A 20533-nucleotide genomic window follows, 5' to 3' on the forward strand; every position below is an offset into this window, starting at 1 on the left:
TTTATTATCATCCCCTTTCTTCAGACAATATTGTATTTCTTTCCAGTGATCGGTACGTTTTCTCATTTTCATATAGCTATAGTTAAAAGGGGCTGGTTCTCTCTTTGCATTTCCCATTAAGAAAAAAGGATCACCTTCACTACAAGGGTAACGAACGGCGTGAAACAGAAAGACTCCGTAGGCCTCGAACCGTAATACCGGCGGGGTCGGTAAATAACAAGAATTCATCAAGGGAGGTGGGATAAGAGAAATAAAAGTGAGGAGTCTGGTACAAGTAAGTGAAAGAAATACCATGACTCAGCTCAGCGTCCCGTGGTTGATAACCCACACTCCCAAGTTAAGCGACCCTGGCCCCTTATAGTCGCATCTTACGACAGCCAGGGTATACTGTGGGTGTTATTCTACCGCCCCCACCCACAGGGGGAAATGGAAAAGGAAAGGGCTAAGATTTGGAAGAAAGCGACCGTGGCCTTAATTATTACGGTACAGCCCCAGTATTTGCCTGGTGTGATAATGGGAAACCAACCGAAACTCGCGCAGTAAACACAAAATTAAAATGCTAAGACACCTACCCCTGTAACCTGCGATGCTGAAACGCAGACTCTGTTTAACAATCGGGGATGAGTGGTCAGGCGCTAGAAGCGTAGCCCAGCTCAAATACGCCATTCTTGTGTTGGTAGATTTACCAGCACTTAAAAATAACTCCTGCTAGACAAAGTTCTGGTACCTCAGCGTCTCTAAAAACCGTAAAATTAGTTAGTGTGGCTTATAACCATTATTCTTATTCTTATTCTTATTCTTATTCTTAATTCTTAATTCTAAATTCTAAATTCTAAATTCTAAATTCTAAACTCTAAATTCTAAATTCTAAATTCTAAATTCTGAGGGAAAAGACAGACATAAATACTTAATTTTATTAAAGAAGGCAATACATAGCAAATTACACTATATTCTACAATCGAAGAGGTGTGAATTTGTTAACCGCAGGCAAGTGACGCTAAGGCCGCACTGCACAACTGACGCGTCAGTAGTCCTGGGATCGGCTGCGGAATTTTGTCGGGTTTTCCAATCGTCAACTGCGCTTTGAAGCCGTTCTTATTTCCAGTATATTTCACTCCGTAGTTAACTCCGTCGGTGTCTATCCACGAGTAGCTCCCAGTCACCTCTTGGGCTTCCTCCGGTGTACCCTCATCTCTGAGAACTCCACTTTCATCACGGACGATGCCATTGCTGGTTCGAAACCTGAAAAAGGAACATGTTGGTGTTTACTGACACTGTTCAAAATGCTCTAAAAATAAAAACATCTGAACATCTGTAGGAGAAGGAATTACAGATAGCATATTAAAGAAAAGCGTCACATCCCTCCATATGGGATTGTCGTCAGCAAGTGTATCCAGCCATAAAACATGTGGTGCCGACCGCAAGTATTTAGGAAAAGGCCACCCCACTGTCGGCAGCACTGAAAATGGTTTTCCATGGTATCCCGTTTTCACACCAGGCAAATGCTGGGGCTGTACATTAATTAAGGCCACGGCCGCTTCCTTCCCACTCCTAGCCCTTCCCTGTCCCATCGTCGCCATAAGACCTGTCTGTGTCGGTGCGACGTAAAGCAACTAGCAAAAAAAAAAAGGAAAAGGCCAGGAAGAAGAGAATAATTGTTCTTGGCTTTCTTGAGACTTTTGTGCTGCTCTTCTTCTTCTTCTTCTCGATTCAACTCATAAAACTCGTACTATGGCTGACGAAAACAGAAACTAGATCAAATGCTTTTAGAATTTTGCGAGCACAGGACACATTTATTCATGTTTATTCACATTTACAATAACAGGCAATGAGTGGCCTAGTTATATGAAAGTACATCTCGATAACAGCATGTTCGATTCCTATTCCCCAATAATAGGCAATGAGAAGAAAGGTCATGCATAAAACATTGCGGTGTGTTCCAATCCTCCTATGTACAGCAATTATTACCTACTATAATGATATAGCGTAAGTCGTTGTCACCTAGCGACAATCTGTCCATCAAGCTCGATCTAATCTTGGTGCGGATTTGTAATTAATATAATTCCATAAATTACTCATTATAAACGCTACCTATTCGATTTCGTTGAAACCACTTCCTAAATACGCTCGTATTTGAATGAAACGCTGTGTCAAAATTTCAAGTCAATCGACCGGCTACTTTTACAGTTTTGCGATCACAAACATATGCAGGCTGAATTTTTATATATAAAGACTAGCAAATGTACAGTATTCTACATTGTATACGATATCGAAGTAAATTAGTGTGCATGAAGTGAATAACATTTCTTAAATTGCATGTCTCTTGGCGTTGTCCGAGAAACAGCATCGGGAGGTCCACAGACGTTGTTTCCAATGTAAAGTGTGAGTTGCGGAGTTGTGGTGATAACGGCAGGTCCGCTTGTCAAGGTAAGATTGTTTTAGAAACGTTGAATAGGGTGACATTTGTGTAAGGTTTTCACACAGTGAATTACTTTTCAGATACTTACGTGACAGCTTCAAACGTAGAATTTGGCTCACATATGGCTACTGGGCGGGCCTTCATTCATGAAGTATTTGATGATCCTATCTTTTCTATAAGTGATTCAAACCAATTATTTTACGTGTTCAAAGTGAAGAATTGAGGCACAATCCAGAAATACAGAAAATTTAACGTATAATAGAGAGAGAGAGAGAGAGAGAGAGAGAGAGAGAGAGGGAGAGAGAGAGAAAGAGAGAGTGCTAAGACAAAAGACCATAGGATCAAAGTTGTAGATCACTCCAAATTGAACAAGGATTGTGCCATCCATTTTGTGATTCGACTAAGTGTTTAGCCACGAAATACAGTATCTCGAAAGGAATGTCTGCACCGTCATTAAAATTGCCCCCATATTTCGATAATTTTCGGGGGTAAAAAATAAAAATTTTAAACATCTCGTAATTTTTCCGACGGTTACACGCTAAAACGTATAATTTTGGCGATTTTCAATTTTCTAAGTCGTCTGGAAGATTGTTCCGCCATCTTGATATGGGAGAGCGGGTTAAAAATCAGGACTTTCAGGAAACCTTTTAGCCCATGAAACCTATAGATTACCGTACCGTTTTGTATAAATATATCTGAGTGCGTTCTTATGCAAATTTGAAAAACCCAGCGTGTCCCCCTCAGAGAATTTTGAGAATTTTGATTCTTCCAAGGATCTTGAAGTCATCAGCTTGTCTGGTACCAAGTTTTAAGTTTCTAAGGTGCCTGAAATTGTCTCATTAATTCACGCCTGTTTTCATTTTTATACGTTAATTTATATATATATATACAGTTGGCCTATATATAGATCGGTACATCCTGACTTCCATTCATTAATATGGATTATACTTCACCCCCTTCTCTAGTGGTTCTAGGGACGTCTTCGTCCCACAGTATATTTTCAAGTTGTAAGTCATATTTGTAACAATTTTGGTTGATAGCCACGCTGGAACATACATACGTCCAATTTCTCGGTCATTTTCGACAATTTACTTGTCACCCTTTCTCACCCCCTATGCCAAAGGGGGCTGAACTTAGACTTTAAAAATTCGGAATATTACTATTCATCTCAGCGACCCAGAAAACTATGGATTCAACACTATTTTCGATTATTTTTAAATCTCACTCCACCACCCCCCTCAAGGGGACTAAATTTTGAGTTTGAAATAATCGGGAGTGTTACTGTTCATCTCAGCGACCTCGTAAACTATGAATTCGACACTATTTTAGATTATTTTTATATATCAATCCCCTCTCTTCCCCCACCCAAAAGAAGCTGAACTTTGACTTTTAAAAAATTGATAGTGTCACTATTCATCACAGCGACCCCGAAAACTATGGATTCCACACTATTTCCGATTATTTTCATACCTAACTCCCCTGAACTCCCACTCTAAATGTGCTCCGGATATCTTACCCCCACAATGCTCGTATCCATATAGTAAGTCATTAGTGTACCAAGTTTCGTTGAAATTGCTCTAGTGGTTTAGGAGGAGATGTGTCTTTTACCCACACACATACAAACATTTTTATACACAGTAAGATTACACGGCATAAAACTGTCCGGCTCCATGGCTAAATGGTTAGCGTGCTGGCCTTTGGCCACAGTGGTTCCGGGTTCGATTCCCGGCAGGGTCGGGAATTTTAACTATACGTTGTTAATTCCTCTGGCAAGGGGACTGAGTGTGTGTGTCGTCTTCATCATCATCATTTCATCCTCATCACGACGCGCAGGTTGCCTACGGGTGTCAAATAAAAAGATCTGCATGTGGCAAGCCGAACTTGTCCTCGGACACTCCCGGCACTAGAAGCCACACGCCATTTCATTTCTTACGGCATAAACCCAAAATTTACATCATGAATAATTTAACAATACTTTCTAGGATACACTTATTCTTCGCCACTTGCTTCCAAAATTCGTTACTGATATTCGAAATCGCTCCTGATTTACTGTTTTATTTAGCTTTCTCTAAATCTTCTCTTACTTCTTATCTAATGTAGGTCCGGTATACACCAGCCTTCACCACCCAATAAATTCTGGCGAGCAACTTTCTGCACTCCACATATCCGCTTCATTTTACTCCACACTTTTCTATTTTCATTATGTTTAGAATTCCTATTCAGCTCAACAGCTCTTTGTTTCTGCCACTCAGGCTTAGTTATATACAATATTTCTCTCTATTCTTTCCTTCTGTTGCAAAATTCAATCCTTTGAGTTTCTCCACCGTGCTTCCTATACGCCTTCAATGTTTTCATTACGTCGTATTTTTATTGTATCATCGCTTTATTATCCTCTTCCACTCCTTTACGCACATCTTTCCTCCCGTCATCTTTACACACGTTTCATGTTCCACACATTCCTTTTTTCATAACATACGAATTACCTTGTACGTCCGCTTCGAGGAATCGTACTTACGCATTGAAACTTTTTCTTATACGCATCATAATTTCCACATCTGGGTATATTTTCAACACTACTAGTTGATGTTTCTCAGCCATTTGATGAGTTCAGGTCAAATTGGGGACTTCAGCGTGCGAAAAATAACTTTTAAGCGGCAATGTGTTTCAAAACGTTCGAACAGGGTTGTGATACGGCCTCGGCCTCCGATTCTAACGTAGAATACCTACCATCTGATAAGTGCATAAAGTAGTCACTATGTCATTTTACATCATTGGGGAAGTACATGTGCTCGCCGGGGGCTCCAGTAGCGTGGAACTCGTATGACAACGCTCGACTGTTTTAGATTTAACACGTTATCAGTAAAAGTTTTGACAGTTGACTTTCGCTATTTTGGAATTTTTGGAATGCTTAAATGTCGCTTTATTTTCTGCGGTGTCTGTTCGATAGTTTGGAAGCCATTTATTGTCCGCATGTCGAAACAATTTGTGAATAGAAGCCTTTTTCAATTCAGTCAGTCATCATTGATCTACATTTAGGCTCATGTTTGGCATTTTTAGGACTTCTTGTATTAGAATCCAGTATCCCTGCTGGTACTTCTAGTTAAAGGTAGGAAATACTGTAACTTTCCTGGACCTGATGGTAATACACTGAGTGGCTAAAGGTCATGGAAGGACACTGAATATGATGTTAATAACGAGTTGCTTATCCGCGAACTCTCAGAACGGCAGCAGTACGGCGAAGCATCGATTCTACAAGGTGATGTAATCATTCTGGAGGGATCTGGACCCACGCACCTTGCACTGCTACCCATAATTGGGCTTGTGTAATTGGTACGGTGTTCATGGAGAGTACACCAGCACTGATGGCATCCCATAAATTGCTCATTAGGATTAAGATGGAGGGATCTGGAGGGCCAATCCATGGTCGTAAATTCACTGGTGTGCTCCTCCAAACACCTGCTTGCCAATACCCAGGTGATATGGCGTATTGTCCTTTTTAAGCATAGCATCTCCATCAGGGTATTCTAGAGACATAAATGGAAGCAGATGTTCTGAAAGAATGTCCACGTAGCGAGCACCAGTCAGTGCTTCCTGCAGCCGGACACTGGGGCCTAATTGTGACCGTGAGAACGATACCTAGACCAGAATTGAGCCACCTTCTGCCCGGACACAACCTTGTTGACAAGCAGAATCCATAGCTTCATGGGGCATACACCATACACTCTCGTGCCCATCAGATGGATAAAACTGGAACCAGGATTCATCGGCCCATAAGACACGCCGGCACTGTTCCATTTTCCACTGCCGAGGTTTGCGGACACACGCATGTCCTGAGGTGTCAGCAAAGGGACACAAGTAATTCGTCAGCTGGTGAGCCTAAGCGGTCCAGTTGCTTCCTTACAGTTCTGGTAGAAATGGGTTTCTGACTCCCAACATTCAACTGGGTGGTGATCTGACTCACAGTAGCCCGTCGAGTGCCCAGTATGGTTCTTCGGAGGTGACTTGATGTCCGTTCGTTAAACACCTGTGGTCTTCCCGTGCGGCTATTTAAGTGGGCGGTAAAATTCCATCTGCGATATTGAAGATCCATCCTCGACACTGTCGACTTCGGAAAACCGAATTTGCGTGTAATTTCTGCAATGCCAAGACCCATGCACCGTGCACCGATGATCATCCCATATTAAAAGTCGGTTAACTCACGACGTGTTGCTATCTTCACGACACTGATGTCTGTGACAGACTACTCAGCTACGCTGCAACTAGCTGCAACGCTCAGGGGACATACACGGAACATCTTCTAATGGGATACCCGTTTTCGTGACTATTGGGCACTCAGTGTACATTAAATTAGAATGTTCCTTGATCTTTTGTTTGGGGAGTGTATCTATTTTCCTAAAAGGGTGTGAACACAAACCTCGGTGATGACACAGGAAGATAATCTTCACAAAAATTCGTAAATACTATTCCTCGAAGCGGATGTACAAGATAATTCTTATGTTTTGGAAGAGGATGTGAAGAGTATGAAACATGCGAATGGTCAGGTGAAGAGCACACATAAGTTACTGGAAAAGTTGCACAGAGCAAGAACCCTGATAAACACAGCAGATGTAACAGCAAGTACTTGTTCGTTCCCACAGCCTTGAAGAAAGAAAGGTGATTAACTGATATTTCGTAACGCAGCAAGTCATGAAATATCTTAGACATCAATAATAATAATAATAATAATAATAATAATAATAATAATAATAATAATAATAATAATAATAATATTGATAATAATAATAACTAGCCGAAACTTGTCGAAAACATGACGTTCAATGTGCAAAATATTAGTAAAGGATGTTCATACATAACGCATTCTTTGTACAATTACTTTTTTGGCAGTATTGCAATTTTAAGCACGTCAAATATTAGCACTTTTAACATTGCAACATATTCCATGGCTGAAAATTGGCTGAAGTAAATTGAAACCTGCACGTTCCAGTGTCTCACCTTGAGCTTTATTGATCGTGATACGAAATGCCATGCGAATCGAAAACTGTGCCACTAAAAAGAAAATGGAAGCTTTTAATCTAATGAAGTTAAATCAAACGAGGGACTATAGTCCTCTGCCTATTTTCAATGCACAGTGTACTGATCGACCGTTGGGAAGAAAAATGGTGGCTATTCCCGTCCAGCTATTATTATAAAAGAAGCCCTAAATTGAAGGTCCCCTGTGGGTGGGGATGGTAGGTTAACACACACGGCATCACCTGCCTATCGTAAGACTCGACTAAAAGGGTCCCAGGGTACCTGAACTTGGCAGCGTGGGTTCGCGATCACGGGGCCCTTAGATGAATCCTGGCATTGCTTCCACTTACTTGTGCCATGCTCCTCACTTTCATCTCACCTATCCGACCTCCCGTGGTCAACTGTTGTTCTTTTCCGACCCCGACGGTATTACATACGGAGGCCTAGGGAGCCTTTCATTTTCATGTCCTCCGTAGCCCTTGCCTTTCTTTGGCCGATACCTTAATTTTCGAAGTATCTGATCCCTTCTAATTTTTCTCTCTTAGTAGTGTTATATAGAGGATGTTTGCCCAGTTGTACTTCCTCTTAGAACAATAATCTCCACCACCACCACCACCACCACCACCACCTAAACTAAAGCACTTTTGTATTAAGCATCGGTGTATATATTTCCAGTGTGCACGGGAACATCGATGAAAAATACATTCATGACACCTTGTGTTGTTTTGTTTGGGCACGTCAAGGATTTCAGAAGAACTGAAAAATGACAAATTAGCAGCTTACTCGTATTAAAGGTACAATATTTCAGGTTTCGATGACAGTAAATTATGACTCCGAGGACCGACTCACTTTCCTAAATATCGGAGTGGAATAATTTCAAAACATTTGTTTTAAAATTACGACATGGAGAAAAGTACTTTTATATTTCTCCGACAACACTTCAAGCTAGCAAATATAGAGAGAGCTGCAAAGAGACTGTAACATTGCGCTGAATAAATTCTTCTCAACTGAGCGACTTTCTGCAACACAGCACCGATTGGAACAGCTGGTCGAGAAAACGTCCGACTGAGCATGCGTGCTTGCCTCCTTCCACCTCCCCTCTCGCATCGCATCATGTATCTCGCTTCAGCGCAATCACAGTCCAGGTGGCCTTGAAGTACTGGTGTTTTGGCCAATCAGAATGCTGCATTTTTCTTTAATAACTTAAAATGTACGGCAAGAATTTTTTATACTTTTAAAGACACATTGCAAATGTACAGGCCAAGAGTTTTCGTCAGAATATTTTACGATGTCAGTCTGTTGAGCCGTTCTCCCGAACTCGCTGTGAACATTATCAACCCAGTGTTATTAATATATAGATGATAATAATAATATAATGAATTCTTAGCGGACAGGGGTAGAATGATAATGCATGGAATTTCTGCTCAAGGCGTTATTTGTGACAGTGCTTATAGAAATGTCACGCAGCCACGAGATCACACGATGGAAAGTGAGGTATCGTTGGGGCGTTAGGCATCTGGGGCCCATGTTGTATATTAAAGGGTTAAAGATGTATGTATATTAGGTATGTATATTCTATAAAATTATATAACATGCTCTTTTCATACAAGGGTACCTCCTTAGATAAGATACTCACCCCCATTCCCATGATCCAAGCCCATTGAAGGTGTTGTACGAGCTCTGGATAACAGCGTCCCGAGGATTTCCTTGAGGCGAAGCGCAACACAAGGTCACGGCACTCAGAACGCTCACCAGCTGTATAATGCAATAATCTGTGTTAAAATTAACAGCAAGGTAATAGTTTTGATGTGCAAGTCACGGTGGAAAAAAAGGCCAAGGTTGGAAGTTGTTAAAGGATTCTTAGGGATTACATTGAAATTATAAAAGTGGGTAATTGGACTGACCTTCGTGTTTCATAATATCTGACCCATCCTCTGTAATTCACAAGAATGTTGTCAGTGGACAACCTCGATAAATGTTTGTCTGTGCAGTGCTCTCACTGTCTTGAAATAATTAGGGGGCATGATCGAATTTCTGACTATTATCTGAGAAATAATCATTCAGACCGGTATTTCCGAACGTCACGAATTCGTATCGAATGATTGTATATAATAATAATAATAATAATAATAATAATAATAATAATAATAATAATAATAATAATAATAATATTGTTGTTTGAGTCATGAGTCCATAGACTGGTTTGATGCAGCTTCCCGTGCCACCCTATCCTGTGCTAACCTTTTCATTTCTACGTAACTATTGTACCCTACATCTGCTCTAATCTGCTTGTCATATTCATACCTTGGTCTACCCCTAACGTTTTTTCCACCTACACTTCCTTCAAAAACCAACTGAACAAGTCCGGGGTGTCTTAAGATGTGTCCTATCATTCTATCTCTTCTTCTCGTCAAATTTAGCCAAATCGATCTCCTCTCACCAATTCGATTCAGTATCTCTTCATTCGTGATTCGATCTATCCATCTCACCTTCAGCATTCTTCTGTAACACCACATTTCAAATGTTTCTATTCCCTTTCTTTCTGAACTAGTTATCGTCCATGTTTCACTTCCATACAATGCCACGCTCCACACGAAAGTCTTCAAAAACATCTTTCTAATTCCGATATCAATGTTTGAAGTGAGCAAATTTCTTTTCTTAAGAAAGCTCTTCCTTGCTTGTGCTAGTCTGCATTTTATGTCCTCCTTACTTCTGCCATCGTTAGTTATTTTACTACCCAAGTAACAATATTCATCTACTTCCTTAAAGACTTCGTTTCCTAATCTAATATTTCCTACATCACTTGCCTTCGTTCGACTGCACTTCATTACTTTTGTTTTGGACTTATTTATTTTCATCTTGTATTCCTTACCCAAGACTCCATCCATACCATTCAGCAACTTCCCGAGATCTTCTGCAGTCTCAGATACAATAACAATATCATCGGCAAATCTCAAAGTTTTGATTTCCTCTCCTTGGATTGTGATTCCCTTTCCAAATTTCTCTTTGATTTCCTTTACTGCCTGTTCTATGTAAGCATTGAAAAGGAGAGGGGACAAACTGCAGCCTTGCCTCACTCCTTTCTGGATTGCTGCTTCTTTTTCAAAGCCCTCGATTCTTATCACGCAGACTGATTTTTATACAGATTGTAGATAATTCTTCGTTCTCGGTATCTGATCCCTATTATCTTCAGAATCATAAATAGCTTGGTCCAATCAACATTATCGAATGCCTTTTCTAGATCTACGAATGCCATGTACGTGGGCTTGCCCTTCTTGATTAGATCCTCTAAGATCAGACGTAAAGTCAGGATTGCTTCACGTGTTCCTACATTTCTTCTGAAGCCAAATTGATCTTCTCCCAACTGAGCTTCAACTTGTTTTTCCATTCTTCTGTAAATAATACGTGTTAAAATTTTGCAGGCATGAGATACTAAACTAATGGTGCGGTAGTTTTCACACCTGTCAGCACCGGCTTTCTTGGGAATAGGTATAACAACATTCTGCCGAAAATCGGATGGGACTTCTCCTGTCTCATACATCTTGCACACTAAATGAAATAGCCTTGCCATGCTGGTTTCTCCTAAGGCAGTCAGTAATTCAGAGGGAATATCATCAATTCCAGGTGCCTTCTTCCTATTTAGGTCACTCACAGCTCTGTCAAACTCTGACCTCAAAATTGGGTCTCCCATTACATCAGCATCAACAGCCTCTTCATGTTCCAGAACCAAATTATCTACATCTTTACCTTGATACAACTGTTGGATATGCTCCTGCCATCTTTCTGCTTTGTCTTCTTTCCCTAGAAGTGGCTTTCCATCTGAGCTCTTAATATTCATGCACCTAGATTTCCTTTCTCCAAAGGTTTCCTTGATTTTCCTGTATGCAGCATCTACCTTTCCCAGGACCATACAGCCTTCGACATCCTTGCACTTCTCCTTCACCCATTCTTCCTTAGCTACCTTGCACTTTCTATCCACTTGATTCTTTAATCGCCTGTATTCTTTTCTGCCCTCTTCATTTCTAGCATTCTTGTATTTTCGTCGTTCATCAATCAGGTCTAGTATCTCCTGAGTCATCCACTGATTCTTAGTTGATCTTTTCTTCCTTCCTAACATTTCTTCAGCAGCCCTACTGACTTCATTTTTCATGACTCTCCACTCTTCCTCTATAGTGTTTCCTTCAGCCTTTTCATTTAGTCCTTGTGCAACATGTTCCTTGAAACAATCCCTCGCACTCTTTTCTTTCAACTCTTCTAGATCCCATATTTTTGCATTCTTTCCTTTCTTCAGCTTTTTCAGCTTCAGATGACATTTCATGCCCAACAAGTTGTGGTCAGAGTCCACGCCTGCTCCTGGGAAAGTTTTTCAATCCAACACCTGGTTTCTGAATCTCTGCCTGATCATAATGAAGTCTATTTGATACCTCCCAGTATCTCCAGGTATAAAGCCGTCGTTTGTGGTGTTTGAACCAAGTATTGGCAAGGACTAAATTATGATCAGTGCAGAATTCAACCAGCCGACTTCCTCTTTCGTTCCTTTGTTCCAATCCAAATTCTCCTACTGTACTACCTTCTCTTCCTTGGCCTACCACTGCATTCCAGTCTCCCATCACAATTAGATTCTCATCACCTTTTACATATTGTATTAAATCTTCTATCTCCTCATATATTCTTTCAATTTCTTCATCATCCGCTGAACTAGTAGGCATATAGACCTGCACTATTGTGGTGGGCATTGGTTTAGTGTCTATCTTGACGACAATAATTCTTTCACTATGCTGGTCGTAGTAGCTTATCCGCTGCCCTATTTTCTTATTCATTATTAAACCAACTCCTGCATTTCCCCTGCTTGATTTTGTGTTGAATATTCGGTAGTCGCCTGATCAAAAACCCTGTTCTTCCTGCCAACGTACTTCACTTATACCAACTACATCTAACTTTAGCGTATCCATCTCCCTTTTCAGATTCTCTAACCTACCACAACGATTCAAACTTCTAACATTCCACACTCCGACTCGCAGAATGTCAGTATCCATCTTCCTGATAATTGCCCCCTCTCGTGTAGTCCCCACCCGGAGATCCGAATGGGGGACTAGTTTACCTCCGAAATATTTTACCCGGGAGGAAGCCATCATCAGTACATCATTCATACAGAGAGAGCTGCATGTCCTCGGGAAGTAGTTACGGCTGTAGTTTCCCGTTACTTTCAGCCGTGTAGCAGTATCAACACAGCTAAGCCATGTTGAGTATTATTACAAGGCCGTATCAGTCAATCATCTCGACTGCCGCCCTTGCAACTACCGAAAGGCTGCTACCCCCCTTTCGATGAACCATTCGTTAGTCTGGTCTCTCAACAGATACCCATCCGATATGGTTGCACCTGCGGCTCGGCTATCTGCATCATTGGGACACGCAAGCCTCCTCACCGCGGCAAGGTCACATGGTTCGCAGAGGATAATAATAATAATAATAATAATAATAATAATAATAATAATAATAATAATAATAATAGAGCTGCTGTGTAGATGATAGTATCTGAAAATGGAGAGAGTTTATAGACTAATTAAAACATCTACAACAAGAAATTCACCTCATGGAATGCCAAAATGAGGCATTACAGCAATGTATTAAAAAACGAATGCCTGTGTGCCAGGGAAGGTCTCTTGAAGAATTACAAGTTGGAGAAGCTTGAGAGCCTAGAAAGAGAAATATTATGGAAACTGTTCTGCCCAATCCAGACTGAAACCGGCTGGAAACTTCGGAGCAAGTATGAAGTCTACATGACATGATATATAATAGTAAGAAAGGCGAGGTAAAACCCTTCTCTTGTCGAATAGCATTGAGAGGTCTGCTCAAAGCTTTACGTCTCCTTCCGACGGACAAATAACTATTAACAGCGTTATATGCCTTCACTCTGTACGCGTACTATGGAGAGGATTGGAATTTAATCAAGGCTTTTTTTGGCACACACAATCTAGTAATTAGAAATTGTATACCACCGGATGTTTTTCCTGACGTCAGTCTCATCAGCCAAGATAATAAGATGAAGTGAATGTTATATGATAGTAGGAAGGGAGAGGGTAAAAGCCGGTAGTGGCACATACCCTTCTCGTGCCGAATAGCATTGAGAGGTCGTCTCAAGTCTTTACATCTCCATTCGACAGACAAATAACCATCAACAGCGTTATATGCCCCTCACTACGGAGAAGATTGGAATTTACTGTAATCAAGGCTTTCCTAGTACTTCTTCTTCTTCATAGTACCGTATCAGGTCCCCCTGACGTTGGCGATCGCTGTGGCGAATGCAGAACGATCTCTAGCTAGGTGTAAAAGTCTTTCAACACTGTGAATTCCAGTCCATTCTTTGATGTTTCCAAGCCATGATGTTCGCCTCCTCCCGACACCTCTTCGACCCTGTATTTTGCCTTGTACAATCCGCTGTAAGATGAGGTAACGGTCATTTCTAAGGATGTGGCCAAGGTAAGAGATCTTCCGGAGTTTTATTGTTTGAACGAGTTCCCGACTTGCTCTTGCCCTTCTGAGTACTTCTTGGTTCGTTAGTCGTGCAACCCACGAAATACTGAGCATCCTACGGTGGATCCACATTTCAAAGGCTTCCAAGCGTTTCACTGATATGTTCTTGAGAGTCCATGTTTCCACACCATATAGCAAGGCTGACCATATATAGCACACAATCTAATAATTAGAAATTGTATACCACCACCTACCTTACCCTGTCAGGCTGAACGGCTCGGACGCTTGAGACGCTGGCCTTCACGTCGTAAACTATGCAGGTTCAATGAGTCAGCGCTGAGTCATCATTTTCCCATGAGGTCTGTGACCCCTAGTTGAGTATTATGGCTCTGGTTGTTCGCGGATTTTGCGTATGAGAGCAAGCCTAACCTCACATACGCAATTTAGTGGGGCCTGAACTCACATACGCCATTTTGATGTTGGGTCGATAGCCTACGTGCATTCTATACCCGAGTAGTATGCCAATGCACGTTCTATGCGGAATAACATCATATCCTTGCGAACGAGAGCAAGCCTAACCTCACAGGTGTCATTTTGGAGGGGCCTAACCTCACAGAAGCCATTGTTGGGCACGAGTAGTTTGACTAGGTACATTCTATATATACCGAGCTTGAGAACTTGAGCAAGCCTAACCTCACAGGCGCCGTTGGTGGGGCCCTCTGCTATCCTCACTGAGTGTTCTTTGACCACATGACGTCATGGACCACTTTGGAGGAGCCGAATCGAACGGGTCCCCTTGCAGGAACCGAAACGAACGGGCGCCCTTGGAGGAGCCGAATCGGCGGACTCCCATTGGATGAGCCGATTCGGAAAGGTCAGTACAAGAGCAATGCTAACCTGACGGACCCCTTTGGACGAGCCGAATCGATCGGGTGCTCGCGTACGAGATTAAGCCTAACCTCAAAGACGCCATTTGGAGGGGCCTAACTTCACAGACGGCATTGGAGGGGAAATTTTATAAACGTATGAACTTCCTGACGACAACCTCATTAGGGAAGATGATAATGTCAAGATCGATTTTTTATAACCGTATGCACGTAGGCTATCGACTCAACATCAAAATGGCGTCTGTGAGGTTAGGCTCCTCCAAAATTACGTCTGTGAGGTTAGGCTTCTCTCGTACGCAAAGTCCGCGAACCACCTAGCCATACTATTCAACTAGGGGTCAAAACCCCCTTAGCCTTACTGCTCAACTAGGGGTCAATGAAGTCGTGAGAAAATGCTGACTGAGCGCCGTCTCAGCACCCATTGTTTTAGAACCGACCCTGCCTTTCGACTGGCTGGATATTTGTGTTTGTCCCAACTCTTTCATGTTCATATTCAGACAATACACTACACTACCAATCATCACAGAAACACGCAACAATGATTACAACACTCGACCTGGGTTTGGCGTCAGGAGGAGCATCCAGTCGTAAAACAGGGGCATATCTACATGTGCGACACAGTTCGCCCCGTGAGCCCACAGGTGTGGGAAAAGCGGTAGAAGAAGAAAAGAAGGAGAGTTTATTCCCCAAAAAATCGACTTTCACAGCACATAAGATAATATATTTTATTTTCTACAACTGTTGTTTACTCACCGTTTACCGATATGATGCGTATTAACGGAGATATTTGATGTAGTTTTAAAACTTCCCTAAACTACCATTTCACCCAGCGTGAATAAAATTATCTATAGCCAAGTTTGTAATATCTTATCCGTTGACCTTAAATATGATCACTTTTCATTAAAATATATTCAGCCGTTTTCTCGTATTGCGCAAGTTTACGCACGGATAGACAATGAGATAGACAAGACGGGAATATAAAAAAATAAACATTTCTTCTTATTCTGGACGTGACCGACACTCAAATACCAACTTTTAAAATTCTGACCAAACTACAGGCAAAACTCTTATATATATATTGGGTCTTTGGCCCGTAGGCCTGTTGGATACCCAATAGCTCCACGATCAGCTGTCATAAAGAGTTATACTAAATAAATAACGGGTGACAGTTTCCATTTGTTTTCCTCACATAACCAGAAGGTGCTATTACGAAATGCGCCCTGTTAGCAACACATCCATCATTCCATTCATAACAGATACCGGCTGCAAGGAATGGCATTACTGTAATTGTTCATACCTTAGTCACTATCATATAGGGAGAGCTGAGGATTAGACTGAGACAGAACAACTGTAGAATTTAAATTCAAAGTAACAGTACACATCACCAGTGGTAGTGATGCAATCTATGAGCAATATATTGCTAATTATAGATTTCCATGAAAGTATATCCTAGTAGCGGGATGTAAATAATGACATCAACACAGTGCTCACCTGAACTACAACCCTGTTCATCTCTCGAAGTGTTGCAGAATACTGCGAGGATACGGCAAGCTCGGTTCTTATTGTAAGTAACTCCCCCTCTCCCAAGTATAAGTAATTTCAAAACCTATTTATTTCTCCTTGTATACCCGCTGGCGATGAGGTCTTTCTTCTTACACGTCATGGATGACCTTTCATTCGCCATATCTCCTATAGGTAGCGAACATTAAGTCTGAGGACAAATATCACCCATTTGTGATGCCAATCACTAACTTTCGGCTAACAGAACAAGGTGTAGAGTACCAAAGCGAGTTGGCCGTGCGGTTAGGGGCGCGCAGCTGTGAACTTGCATTCGGAAGATAATGTTTTCGAACTCCACTGTCGGTAGCCCTGAAAGTGGTTTTTCGTAGTTTCCCATTTTAAAACCAGACATGTGCTCTTACTGCACCTTAATTAAGGCCACGGCCGCTTCCTTCCCACTCCTAGCCCTTTCCTCTCCCGTCGTCTTCATAAGACCTATCTGTGTCAGTATGAAGTAAAGCAAATTATAAAAAGAAAGAAAAGCGAGAGTAACCAACTGCTCCATTAAAAAAAAAAAAAAATGGTCTGCTTGCCACAACACAGAGAAAGCCGCGAGAAGAGATATGAACGCTAGCAAGTGGCAACAGATAATTATAACAGAAGCCAGCAATCCATAAAGACTAACGAGTAGGATAGAAGGAAACTATCACAATCATTGCCCATTTTACGTGTTTCTACTCCCATAACGTTTCTACCCCTTAATGGCTCAATGTTTAAAGATGAATTCTTAGCTGTTACTTCTGACTTTTGATTTAAGAGGAACAGCGCTCTCTTCAGTTCGGCAAATTTTTAGAAATCGTAAGGACATATTCTAATGAAAGCCATGCTTTTCTTTTTCGACGTAGTTAAAATAGCCTTTTCTCAGTGTGTCGAACCATAGATATTCCATGCAAGTGGCTACGCGCTTTGGGTCACGTAGCTATCAGCTTGCATTTGGGAGATAGTGGGTTCGAACCCCTCTTTCGGCAGCCCTCAAGACGGTTTCTTTGGTTTCCCATTTTCTGATCAGACAAACGCTGGGATCGAACTTTACTTAAGGCCAAGGTCGCTTCCTTTCCACTCCTAGCCCTTTCCTATCCGATCGTCACCATAATACCTATCTGTGTCCGTGCGATATAGAATAAATTTTAAAAAAGGAACGAAAACCACGTGTTACAAATTCATAGTACACTAGTACATGCCGGAACGAAATACATTATTAATGATAGAATGACATGTTTCGTTGTATAAGGACATCCTATTTTTTAGATTTTAACTTGATATGGTTTGAAGATTTACTGTTTATATTATGGGGCATGAGCCTTTGTGTATTTTGAGGATGGCTCCGACTTCACTTTAGACTTGGAAATAATAATAATAATAATAATAATAATAATAATAATAATAATAATAATAATAATAATAATTTGAATAGGGCACTAAATATGGAATTAGTCCAGTTTTCGGCTGGATGCCCTTCATGACGTAAAATCTATCTTGGGGGAGACATTCACTACTGCGCTTTTTTACATTGGCTGGTAGTGTGGTGTGTTGTTTGCAGATGAAGAAAAGTGTATTGAGAGGAAAACAAATACACAGTCGCCGAGCGAGGAAAATTGACGATATGTAGTTAATGTTCCCGACTCGACCGGGAATCGAGCGCGGGGCTCTCTGAACTGAATGCCAGTTCACTGACCATTGAGCTAAGGAAATGGTTCATAATAATAATAATAATAATAATAATAATAATAATAATAATAATAATTGTACCGGGAGGTACACATCAACGCCGCGCATTCAAAACTAGCGCCTAAATGAACTCCTCTATTGGTAAAACAGTGAAACTGAAACTACACCAACTTAGAACTTTACTCAGAAGATGTCACCACAGAAATATGATGTAATTTTGTTATTGTGCAGTTGCCTAAACTGAGTGAATTTCTCTTTGTTTTATTTGCCATTCACCAAGAAGTTTGGACATTCTTCCACAGATGACACTACTAAAACTACGATCACACACCCTGGTGCGAGTTGTAAGAAGCTATAATTTAAAGAAGCTTTATATTTCTAGGTTTTTGTAACTGAACGATGTTCATTTATTTTTGGGTTGGCAATATTTCCTTTTTATTTTCCGCCAGTTTTGAATCCAGTCAAGCCCAAATTTCTGTAATTAATATTCAACCTATCACAGGTTTCTTGTTCGACTCTGAGTGTAACTTTGAAATTTCCTGCTACCTCCGCAGTTTGACCCGAGGGAAAGGTCCGAGTCTTTAACTATGTGACCTAACTTTCTAAAATGTAACTTTTCTTTTTGCTAATGTAAAATATTCGAAAGTCTTTAACTATAAATCAGGGATAGAGAGTGAAGTACCCTCTCGAGCTCCCCTTCATCTTGGTTTGAGGTGACCACGTTTCCCATCCGTTTTCCTACTGTAATATTCTATACGAGTCACCTCAGTAGTTTGCTAATAGCCCCTGTTTCATCGGACTAGAGCCCCTTAGGTTTTTTGGTGTTCATATCTAGGAGTGCAAGTATACGCCTCCATTCATTTTGTGTTTCGGGCCAGTTACTTACCCTGTCCTTTTCCGCAAAGGCCCTATAGGTTGGGTACGAGATACCCCTGTTTCAAATAGTAAGTTGTGCCTTGAAAGGCCAGAGATTGGGAGTTGATGTTGCCTTGAGTAAGCTTGAGAAACAGAGAGCCTGTTAGCTCTTTTCCAAAATTTTGTAATTGTAAAGAGTGCCTCTGGAAGGCTGGATATTCGATTTTGGGAGCAAGTGCTCCCTGAATTAGGGGATTTCTGCCCTTAACGAAATAATTCTTCTTCCATTTGTAATATTGTAAAACTAGGGGCTTAAAGCCCAAAGTATTAAGGTTCTAAATTCTGGATTTTCCTAATCTGCTTTCTAGTTTGGCATTGTACCTGATTGTTATTTTTCCCTTGTGGAAATTTGTTAAGTTTGTTTTTTATAAGGGTAAAAATATAACCTTTGTTAAAGTTTTAAATCAACTCATGATATTGTAGTTAGACCCATTCACCCCGGCACCTTCTTTAACCTCTTTCTGCTCTGGGGCCAACCCCGTAATAATAATAATAATAATAATAATAATAATAATAATAATAATAATAATAATAATAATAATAATAATAATAATCATAATAATAATAATAATAATAATAATAATCATAATAATAATAATAATAATAATAATAATAATATTTGTAGATATATGTACCTGTAGTTTCATAATCAAGAGGGTGACTCCTTGCTTAGGCCGAGTCAGCCCATTATGTTACCGGCACAAGCCGAGCCTTCCTAAATTGATACAAATAATAATAATAATAATAATAATAATAATAATAATAATAATAATAATAAAAATAAAAATATACAGGCGTAATTGTTTGTAATCTACAACTGTTTACCGCATACTTATTTTTTATCTCGCATTTGATATACAAGAGATGAAAGTAGGTTCAGTTTAATTTTTGTGTGTCACTTTGTTTGTTTGTTTGTTTGTTTGTTTGTTTGTTTGTTGTTTGCTTATTTGTTTGTTTGATAGATTGTTGCGACCTCACGGATATATGACTCCAGATTTTCTCTGGATTATTTATTTATCCGGGTTGCTCTCTAGGGTATTTAATATTTGATTAGTACACAGTGGTGTAGGAATATTAAGGGAGGGGGATTGGTGGCCAAAAGGAAGTAGAAGATTTTTCTCGTTAATTCGAGCTGTATCATCAACTGTCCATAAGAAGGTTGAGCAAAATATAATTTCCCATATTTTATATTTCATGCGAATTGATACAATTGTTATATTTTTCACAAACTTACAAATATCTTGGAAAATATTTGTTCAATAATAGGGGTAGCGTGTCTGCCTCTCACGCGCAAACCCACCAGTTTTATTTCCTGCAAGGTCAGGGACTTTTACCTGGAACTGAGGGTTGGTTCGAAGTCCACTCAGCCTACGTAATTACATTTGAGGAGCTATCTGACGGTGAGGTGGCGATTCCGCTCTAGAAACCCAGATATAACGGCCAAGAGGTTTCGTCGAACTGACCATGCGTCACCTCGTGATCTGTAGGCCTTCAGGCTGAGCAGCGGTCGCTTGGTAGGCCAAGGTTCATAAGAGCTGTAGTGCCATGGAGTTTGCTTTGGTATAATAATAGAAATATGCACATTTATATTTCATCAACG

At 40.6% G+C, this 20533-nt stretch overlaps 1 protein-coding gene across 1 annotated transcript; it reads right to left on the minus strand.

Annotated features, from left to right (window-relative positions):
• Window positions 1-906: 906 nt before the first annotated feature.
• On the minus strand, window positions 907-16361 carry LOC136868032 (endocuticle structural protein SgAbd-6-like). Its single transcript, XM_067144748.2, has 3 exons — window positions 16282-16361; window positions 9066-9184; window positions 907-1242 (listed from the first exon to the last, which is right to left on the minus strand). Exons 1-3 carry the CDS (start codon window positions 16300-16302, stop codon window positions 978-980), a joined length of 405 nt encoding a protein of 134 aa, XP_067000849.2. The 5' UTR covers window positions 16303-16361; the 3' UTR covers window positions 907-977.
• Between the last annotated feature and the right edge of the window lie 4172 nt (window positions 16362-20533).

The sequence above is a fragment of the Anabrus simplex genome, chromosome 1 (assembly GCF_040414725.1).
Source record: "Anabrus simplex isolate iqAnaSimp1 chromosome 1, ASM4041472v1, whole genome shotgun sequence".
NCBI lineage: Eukaryota > Metazoa > Arthropoda > Insecta > Orthoptera > Tettigoniidae > Anabrus > Anabrus simplex.

What these genes read in the sequence shown, in the direction of transcription:
- LOC136868032 (XM_067144748.2), bottom strand. Translation starts at nt 16,302, where the DNA reads ATGAACAGGGTTGTAGTTCAG. An exon ending in TGAACAGGGTTGTAGTTCAG is followed by an intron (nt 9,185 to 16,281) that starts GTGAGCACTGTG and finishes TGCATTATACAG; the next exon opens with CTGGTGAGCGTTCTGAGTGC. An exon ending in CTTGGATCATGGGAATGGGG is followed by an intron (nt 1,243 to 9,065) that starts GTGAGTATCTTA and finishes TTCCTTTTTCAG; the next exon opens with GTTTCGAACCAGCAATGGCA.